This window comes from Dacryopinax primogenitus, assembly GCF_000292625.1.
Source record: "Dacryopinax primogenitus strain DJM-731 SS1 chromosome Unknown DACRYscaffold_6, whole genome shotgun sequence".
NCBI lineage: Eukaryota > Fungi > Basidiomycota > Dacrymycetes > Dacrymycetales > Dacrymycetaceae > Dacryopinax > Dacryopinax primogenitus.
In genome coordinates this window covers 1,339,771-1,349,240 of record NW_024467203.1, presented here as the reverse complement: position 1 = coordinate 1,349,240, position 9,470 = coordinate 1,339,771, and the positions used below count along the sequence as shown (strand labels likewise).

General features: G+C 48.5%; 4 protein-coding genes across 4 annotated transcripts; 2 read left to right on the top strand and 2 right to left on the bottom strand.

The window, feature by feature from the left end:
* Positions 1-2,556: 2,556 nt before the first annotated feature.
* On the top strand, positions 2,557-4,518 carry DACRYDRAFT_106546 (uncharacterized protein; the record flags this gene model as incomplete). Its single annotated transcript, XM_040768287.1, has 8 exons — positions 2,557-2,737; positions 3,221-3,474; positions 3,531-3,614; positions 3,665-3,703; positions 3,765-3,855; positions 3,908-3,979; positions 4,085-4,312; positions 4,367-4,518. 8 exons carry the CDS (start codon positions 2,557-2,559, stop codon positions 4,516-4,518), a joined length of 1,101 nt encoding a protein of 366 aa, XP_040630282.1.
* A 1,519-nt stretch (positions 4,519-6,037) lies between these two features.
* DACRYDRAFT_50377 (uncharacterized protein) lies at positions 6,038-6,199 on the bottom strand (the record flags this gene model as incomplete). Its single annotated transcript, XM_040774985.1, has 1 exon — positions 6,038-6,199. A coding segment is annotated over one exon (162 nt), but the record flags the coding sequence as incomplete, so codon positions are not given.
* A 1,233-nt stretch (positions 6,200-7,432) lies between these two features.
* DACRYDRAFT_106545 (uncharacterized protein) lies at positions 7,433-7,873 on the top strand (the record flags this gene model as incomplete). The annotated part of the gene is made up of 1 exon (XM_040768286.1): positions 7,433-7,873. One exon carries the CDS (start codon positions 7,433-7,435, stop codon positions 7,871-7,873), a length of 441 nt encoding a protein of 146 aa, XP_040630280.1.
* Positions 7,874-8,271: 398 nt separating this feature from the next.
* DACRYDRAFT_106544 (uncharacterized protein) lies at positions 8,272-9,464 on the bottom strand (the record flags this gene model as incomplete). Its single annotated transcript, XM_040768285.1, has 6 exons — positions 8,272-8,507; positions 8,565-8,786; positions 8,839-8,965; positions 9,022-9,108; positions 9,168-9,320; positions 9,375-9,464. Coding segments are annotated over 6 exons (915 nt in total), but the record flags the coding sequence as incomplete, so codon positions are not given.
* Positions 9,465-9,470: the final 6 nt, after the last annotated feature.

The following is a 9,470-nucleotide window of genomic DNA, read 5'->3' as shown; positions in this document are numbered from 1 at the left end:
GGTCACCTGACCATCCAATCCTTCCAGCAGGTTCCAGCACATGCCAAGGTATACCAGCTACTTCCATGTCATAAAGGCTTAGTCATGTCTCTTGACCAAGCAATGAGCTGGTGCCCTGACACCTATTCCTGTTGTGCAGGCTTCCTCTGGCAAAGCCAGCTGTCCTAGCCTGGACATTTCCCCTGAATTCCTTTGAGCTATTGCCCCAGGCAGGTTTCAAACTCATGTTGCTAGACAGCTTGGCATCTCTTCTCATACACTGAATCAAGCTTTGATCTGCTGCAGTATCTTATCCCCATCTCCCACCTGGTCCAATCTGCTATGGAACAGTCATAGCATCATAGTGGCCCATTCATCACTCCCATCCTCCTCCCTAACAGTTTCACACCCTCAGGCTCTGCAAGAAGACCTGCACCACAACATCAAACTGTTTTGGCTTAGGCACAGAACAAATGGGCTGACTATGCTTCAGGGATATTTTCTAGCCATGGGCCAACTGGTCCCTCAAGAGCTACTGTCCCAGCAGCTCAGGCTCCATGATCCAATCCCATGGCTTTTTGAGCACAGCACAATTCAGCATCATCATGCATACAAGAACAGTGGACCTGATTCCATCTGGCATCATGATGGGCATCATCATATGATACCCCTCAGTTTGCATCACTCTCATGCTGTGCTAACCATTGTAATGAGTACAGGGCTCATTGAATGGAAGATGTTTATGCATGCATTTGTTGATGGTCACTCCTGATGCATCACCACTATCTGGGTCAGCAACAACAATAGGGCTGCAACTGTACTTAATGTGTTTCACTCAGGATGGCAACTCTTTTGGACACCATCTCACATGTGTGGTGATTGCAGGATGGAGAATCTTCAAGTGGCTGAGTGGATGATGGAGAACCTTGGTCATGCCTGTGGTTCCTATATTTGGGGATGGTTTGAGGTATTCACAATATCATTGGGGGAACCCTCTGACACACTTGGTTCAGCTTTGTCCACAAAACTTGTATACAGCAATTATGGGTGGACTATCATACCAATGTGACCATGAAATGGGCTAAGCTATTTGAAGATATGGAACAGTCTGATGACCTTGATCCTGACAATGACCACCACATCTGGCTCCTACACTTTCTCTTCTTGGACACCATCAATGATGATGCAGTGTCCTTTCAAACATGTGGAATTATCACCCCAATGTTTTCAGAAGATCAGGACAGTCTTGAGACTGACCCATTGATATGTTTCTGTGGGGCTCCATTGAACATGGTGCTGAACAACCCCACCTTTGGTGGGGTGTGTCAGGCTGGTGATCTAACCCAAAAGGTGTCCAAAATTTCAGTCCAATGGGTGGTGCACAAGAACTTGCTGGGGAAAAAGGTAGAAAGTTGGTAAAAACAAGGGAGTCAGCCTGAAGCTGAACTGTCAGAAACTGGTTGGTAAATCAGAAGTCAGTGTCAGTCCAGGCACCTATGCTAAGTCAAGTCAAATATGCTAAGTCAAGTCCAGTCTGCCAGTATACAAATAATCAGATCTGTATAACTCTAATGGAAAAGGGGGCAGAATCAGCTAAGTACAGGAGTTTCTGGGAACTACTTATACTAGCTACTATAAACTGTACTCTATACTAAACTGGTATCTGGATACCTCACCAAGACAGAGGTTGGCATGCCAAATATCTGTGTAAGTCAATCCCATTGCAGGGGAAACCTACAGTCATCATGTCAAATATCCAAGTGGTCCTGTTGCATGGGAAACCTTGTAGTCATCATGCCAAATATCTGGGGGGGTTGAGACTCATTGCTGGGGTGTGTTGCCCATGTAGTGAGGGTCCATAGTGCTGTGCAATGGTCTCTAAGGGCCTGAAAATAACTGTGGGAATACCAGCCTGACACACCCCACCAGAGGTGGGGTTGCTCATCCCCCCCCAACCTTGAATACTGACTTCCCGAGTCAGCAGGGCCCTGGTTGATGTAATGTGCAGCCAGGAACATGGTGTGGTACTGCTGAATATCGAGTTTAAGCAAGGGTGGCATTATCAAGAACCAATTGCCAGCCTTCCCACATTAAGACATCAGGCCACATATTGGCATGCTGGTAGAATGGCAGTGTCAATATTTGGTCAGGGGGTATATCAGAAGGCTTTGCTGTGCAGTTGGTGCTAAGGGTGGCTGGTTGGCATGTGACAACCCTAAGCAGTGGCTTGCAGTGCCACTAAGTCCACACAAGGGACCCTGACTGCATTTTTTGCATTGAGTCACATGGTGTCTGAGACCCTGATTGGCTGATTTGTTGCTTTGCAAAGCCCAGTGTGGTGTTGGTTTGTGCCACCTAAACCAAAAAATATGTTCCAGATATTGGCACTGAGCAGAATGCTAGCATATTTTTGTTTTCCATTGAGGGGTGCTTGTGCCTATAAATGGAACCAAATTTCACCTTTCCTGTGCCTGCAGATCTCAACTGTACCCTCTGCCTCCACTGTTCTCATCCCCTGCTCTGACATGGCCAAGCCCAGCACTTGCAAGTCTGCTGCCTAAGGATGAGCAGGCTGCCATGCTCAAGACAGCTGCCATGATCATTGTGCACATGCATGAAGACACTGAGGATCCCATATTTTTGCCTCTGGTGAAATATTCAGACCTTGAGGCATTTTTTGCCAACATGGTCATGCTGCTGGTCAACAGCCCCCAATCTGCCCTTGTCTGCAATTTGCCAGTGAACAACCCCACCTCCAGTAGGGTGTGTCAGGCCAATATTCACATAGTTATTTTGGGGCCTTAGAGACCATTGCACAGCCCTACAGACCCTCACTATGCGGACAATGCACCCCAGCAACAAGCCTCAGCCCACCATGGATATTTGGCATGGTGACTACTGCAATTCCCCAGGCAACAGGACCACTCAGATATTTGGCATAGCAATGCTGGGTTTCCTCTGTGATGGGATCAACCCATGTGGATATTTGGCATGCCAATGCCTGCCTTGGAGAGGTATCTGGAGACCAGATTAGTATTGAGTGTAGTTTAGAGTAGCTAGTATAAGTAGTTTCCAGAAACTCCTGTATCTAGCTTATTCTGCCCCCTTACCAGTTGGACTTATACAGATCTGATTATTTGTCTACTGGCAGATCTTGACTTGACTTAGCAGATTTGACTTGACTTATTGTGACTTGACTAGGCAGACTCTGAGCTCCGATTTACTGACTGATTTCTTACAGCTCAGCTACAGGCTGACTCTGGCACTCCTACTAATTTCCCCCTTTCTCTTCCGCCTTTCCCTAGTGAGTTCTTGCACACCACCCATCAGACCAATATTTCGGACACCTCTTGGGTTGGATCACCAGAAAAGTGGGTCCACCTTTTTGCTGAGGACCAGCAAGCGGAACTGGCCACATTATCTGTGCCAGTGGAAGAAGAAGAGGAAGAGGACAAGGAGGAGAAGGAGTTTAAGGCAACGTTGTCAGGATTTTTGGTATGTGGTTTGCCTTTCTTGTGAGTTGCATTCTGGTGCTAACCCAAATTTCCCAGATGTCCCTAGCCAGCATGGACAGCCCTTTGGTGAAGGCAGAGAAGGGCAAGGCCAAAGCCAAGGAGATGACACCATCAAAATTGGTAATGCCATGCACTGATGACAACACCATCCCAATGCTGCCTGCAACCAGGACACATGGGAGGTGACAAAGGAGGACTCAAGAAATGTGGTGAGTCATCCACTTTTTCCTTTGTTTCTTGTGATCTGGTAGACTGACCAATATTTTGCAGGGTTGGATGATGGAAGAGACACTGGCAATGCTGTTGCTGGTGACAATGGATGAGGTGGTGGTGGAATCTTTTTCGGCAGAGAACTGCATAAGTTGGCTCTCCTTATTGTGGTCTTGACATTTTGCTGATGTGTTTTTGGACAGTGTTTGCTGTGCCGCAAGCACACCATCTTCAAAGATGGTGTGGCATGCCATTGTGGAGCAGGCCAGGAAGCAGTATGTTTGGCATGCAAGGTGGCCAAGAAACCTTGCACCACATGCATAGGTACACCAGCTGTTGTCTCCTGCTTTTTGTTGAGCTTCCACTGACTTGCTTTTCAGCATGGCCCAAAAAAGTGGTGGCACTGCCTCCAGTGCCTGCAGAACAGAAGCTGTTCTGCTTGGAGACCCCCAAGCCCACTGAGAAGCCTGCAGCCATGCCTGCCAACAAGAAAAAGTGGAAGCTGATGCACACATATGTGCCAGCAAAGGCCAATAAGTGCAAGAGGGAGGAGAAGGATGAGGGGGAGGCTGGGACCTCGCAAAAGCAGTCTTGCCTTCCAGAGGCAGGTAAGTCTCTTTTCTTCTGCAGGTTTATTTGGGTGATGCTAACTGATCTTGTAGAAATTGAGCTACCAGTTGTGCTGCTCTGTATGGCAGAGCATAAGATGCTCAAAATGTGGAAGAGCCTGCAAGTGGCTCAGAAAGCGGTCACAGAGGTGACAGCCTGGGCAGATCAGATTCAGACTCTCCTGGGGAGGGATCTGACAGAATAAATCTGTTTTCTTTCTTCTTTTGCTCTTTCTTGTGTCATAATTCATCTTGTAGTTGTAGTTGTAATGTTTTTGTGTCCTGTGTCCTCTTAGATCCAAATTTCACCTTAAGCAGAATTCATGGTAATGCCTCCTGTTGGCCTGATACTACTTCAGTGTGCCTTAAGACTTGTGACTTCAACATTTTTGTGTTTGGTAATTCAGATGTCATGCATATCATAAATATATTGCAGGTATTTGTGAGGGCACTAGGTCTAGCAAGGTTGCCACACACTAATGCCAAACAATAGATGAAGTCCTGGGGGGTCTACTGTGGTTGAAAGCAGCTCCAACCAGCAGTACTAGTTGATATCCAAGTCACCAGGGCCAGCTGGATTATTGGGGGGGTCCAAGGGGGTCACTGGGGGATCCCTGGGGGTGTTGTAAGTCAGTTATAGATAGCTGAAAAGTGTAGCAAGAGTTGTGGAGTCAAGGCAAGTTTATGAGGGCAGGGTGGTCAGGCATGGGTAGAAGGGGGTCCAAGATGATGAGATGACTTAGAAATAGAAACTGCTTGTAGACTAAGGAGTTTCCTCAGAGATCAGATCTGAGGGATACAGCATCACTATGCTACTGCTTATATACCTTACTCCCCAGAAGCCCAGGAGTCCAGGTAAATTCTGGGGGCTCCTACAAGTGTCAGATAGACATCTTAGCAACACCCCTGGGCCCTTGAAACCTTTCCAATAAATTGTGGTGACTCTCACAAGTGTTGCCTGGTGTCTCACTAGTCCTGGTGGGAGTCCCTAGCATTGCTATGTCTCACCCCAAAGTGTCTGGACACAGCAGTCTTGTGGTATCCTCTTCATGATGTCTTGTTTGGTCATTGCCACAATCCCATGGTAGTCCCCAACACAGGAGGTTCCAACATCTTGCTGTTGCATTGCTTCTAGGGCAAAATGGGAGGCTAGGGGTGGCTGCTAGCAGTGCCCTGATAGCAATCCCATGTGGTGTTGGGTGTAGGGTTAGGGTTAGAGAATTCCGTGTGCTAAGTGGAGAATTCCATGTGATAGGAAGAGAATGTCATGTGCTAAGTGGAGAATTCCAAATGCTAAGTGAAGAATTCCATGTGCTGAGTGGAGAATTCTGTGTGCTGGGAGAAGGATTTTGTTGTGCTAGGAAGAGGGCAAGAGCACAGTGCCCTGACAGTACTCTGGTAAGGACTGTCTAGTGCCATACTACTGAGTCCACTTGTGGACTTAGTAGATATATCTTGAGGAAATGAAAAGAAAATGAGTGACAAATTTGGGAGGTATGGTGTGTGCTGTTTGATGAGCTTGTGGGTATAAGGCCTGTGGTATTTATTTGGGGTTGGTTCTGTGGTAGTCAACAAGACATCTTGGACAGTTCATAGGATATTGGCAGATGTCTGCTGCAAAATGTTGGCAAAGGTGGGTGTGCAGTTGGATTGTTGGTGGTAGGGATAAACTTGGAACTGTGCAATCTGGGCTTCAAGGATGGTGCCATCCAAGTCAGTGATCACCTAACTGCCTCTAGCAGTCTGTGTGACAACAACCATGGGACCAAGAAATTGGGGCTCTGATTTTTGGTCAAGTTCCTTCTCAATCTGAGTATTACAAATGAGGACCAGGGTGCCAGGTTGGAAGTCATAGTTGGTGAGGATGTGCTCATGGTCTGCCTTAAATCAGTCAGCTGTGCATAATCAGGCCTGGTGAACCTTGTCCTGGAGATCAAATAAGTCAGTGTCTTGGTGCTTGAGCTGTCAAATTCAGTAGGCCAGCTTGTCACTGTCAGACATAGGGAATTTGGGTGGGGGCACAAGGAACATTGCTTGCTCAAAGTCCATGGGGAAGATCAGGTGGGTGTGCAATGAAATATGGTGATAGTCTGGTGCTGTGTTGGACCAAAATTTGCTCAGCTCAGAATGTGGTCTGCACTTTGTCAGGCCACTGCTTGACATTATTTCTGCATGCTTTCAGAATTGCTTGTCAGACTGTAAAATGTTTCAATTTGACTGCACCATTTGCACAAGAGTTGTACAGTGAACAACCCCACCTTCAGTAGGGTGTGTCAGGCCAATATTCCCATGGCTATTTTTGGGCCTTAGAGACCATTGTGCAGTACTATGGACCCTCACTACACAGGACAACATGCCCCAGCAATGAATCTTGACTCCTGCAGATATTTGGCATGATGACTACTAGGATTTCCCAGGCAATGAGACCACTCAGATATTTGGCATGACAACGGCAGGTTTCCTCTGTGATGGGATCAACCCATCTGGATATTTGGCATGCCAATGCCTGCCCAGGAGAGGTATCTGGAGACCATATTAGTATTGATAGTAGCTAGTATAAGTAGTTTCCAGAAACTCCTGTATCTAGCTTATTCTGCCCCTTATCCATTAGCATGATACAGATCCGATTATCCCCATACTAGGCAGCAATCATCTTGACTTAGTGTATTCAACTCAACTGGACTTACTTGACTAGGCGGAGAGACCGACCTCCGATTATTTGCATACCAACTTTTGCTAGCTCAGCTACCGGCTGACTCCCGCATTTCTACCGATTTTCTCCACCTCTCCCTTCTCTTAGCAGCAAGTTCTCGCACACCACCTATCGGACCGATATTTCGGACACCTCTTGGGTTGGATCATATTGGAGCCCAACGTGAGGCAGCTTTTAACAAATAAGAGCTGCTGAGGTGAGAACTCCTCCTCCGATTTTCGATAATACTGGCTTCCCGGACTCTGCCACCCACCTCCGTTATAGAAGAACAAAACGAGCTTAGGGACAAACGGCAAGCCCGACGTACTGCACTCCGAGAAACACCCACAATTTCAGATACCGAGGAATCATCGACCGCTTCCACAAGGAGCAATACCGAAATAGTGGACACAGTCCGACGGCTCCTCATGGCTAGCAAACGCACTATGCCAACTGGCAGGGAGTCTCCCTCGGCCCCCCACTTTTCTCCTACACCCCTCAGTGTCACTTGTTACTTTGCAGCCCTGGAAAAACTATTCGGCCTGTTTGAACCAGCTGTCACTGCTGGAGCTGACAAGATCGACTGGGCCCGCTTTTACACTGATGACAACACATACAAATTATGGGTTCAGATCCACGACGGCATGGAAACTGCGAAAAAGGACTCGTACGAAGATTCCAAGGCCGAAATACTGAAGTACTACCCTGGCGCAGCAAATAATGAACACTGGTACACAACTCGGGACCTCGATGACCTCGTTCACAAGTGGCAACACACCCTACCCGATATTTTGCAGCAGACGTCTGCCGAAATCTTGCAGACCGTAAAAGATGTCTTGTCGCATACGGCAGAACCCAACCCCAAATAAATAGCACAGGACGTATACCCACCAGGCCGTTGAAGCAGCGCGCGCCTTACCTCCTGAATTTGTCACTCGTTTCTCTTCATTTCCCCGAGATAAATCTACTAAGTCCACAAGCGGACTCAGTAGTATGACAGACAAAACACAATCCTTACTGGAATACTCGCAACCTAAGATCCAAATTTCCCACATGAAAACATCAAAGTCACGACTTGAAGCACTCTGCGACAAATAACAGGCCAACAAGATGTATTACCACGAATTTTGCTTAAGGCAAAATTCGGACCCTACGAGCATACGAAATACGACTAAGTCACGACTAGACTATACCATGCATTATGAAATCACAACGAACAGAAAATCGAAAAATAGATGAAAAAGAAAAAGAAGAAACAAAAACCGATTTACTCAACCAGAGCCTTCCCCAGGAGAGCCTGGACTTGATCCGCCCAGCCCGTTGCAGTGTTCACCACTTTCTGCGCAGCGTCGACTCCTTTCTGCGCAGTGTCGACCCCCTTCTGCGCAGTGTCGACCCCCTTCTGCGCAGCGTCGACCGCTTTCTGTGCCGTCTGGAGGCTCTTCCACACCTCCAGCATCTTGTGCTCCGCCGAGCGGAGCGGCGAGACTGGCAGCTCGATCTCTACAAGTTCCTTCAGCGTCGACCGAAATTAAACTACCAGAGGAAAAAAAGACTTACCGGCCTCCAGAAGGCGGGACCGCTTTTGAAACGGGCCAATCGAACCCTCACCATCCTCCCTCTCCCGTTTTTCGGGCTTGACAATGCCGCTTGAGCTTCGGGTAGCGCGCTTGGGCGCAGCCTTCTTTTTTTCGGCCGCTGGAGTGGGCGCGCGGGACTCGGGCTCTGGAGTCTCCGGGATGAAGAGCTCTTTCTTCTGGGTGGCCGTGTTTTTGTTGCGCACTAAAGAGAGAAGTCAGAAACCTGCAAAATGTGTCAAAGAAAAACGGCGTACCTATATGCGCGCTGCACGGCTTTTTCGCCGCCTTACACACCGAACACGCTCCCGACTGCTCCGCTATGTCGCACTTGTGGACGGGCGCGTCACCCTTCAGGATGACCCGCTTGCAGCACGTCTTGCACTGTCCGAAATTCGTCAGCACCTATTAGCGGCATAAAAAGCGGGGGCGTGACTTACACAGTTTTCGTCCGCGAAGGCCTCTAACACCGCCTTATCCTTGGACACCACCAGGACGGCAGCCAGCGCCTCCTCCATCAGCCAGCCCTGCCATAAATCGGTCGTTAGTTCATCCGCCGAAAACGAGGGAAAAACGGGCGACTTACCGCATGTTGGGTGACCGCCTTGCTCGGCCTACCACGCCCGGCGCGAGCAGGGGCAGTTGCCACCACTTTCCCTTTTACGGGACTCGGTTCCGCCTTCACAGACTCCTCTTCTTCAGCCGGAGGAGGGCTCGACGCGGCAGCGGAATGCTGTTTCTGGCAATAAGAAATCAGTAACACGGAAAAAGCGGCACAAATTAACAGACATACCGCGAAATCGTCCAGCAGATCGCCGAAAAAGTCGTCGGCATCTTCCTCCTCCTCCTCCTCCTCCTCCTCCTCCTCCTCCTCCTCCTCCTCCTCCTC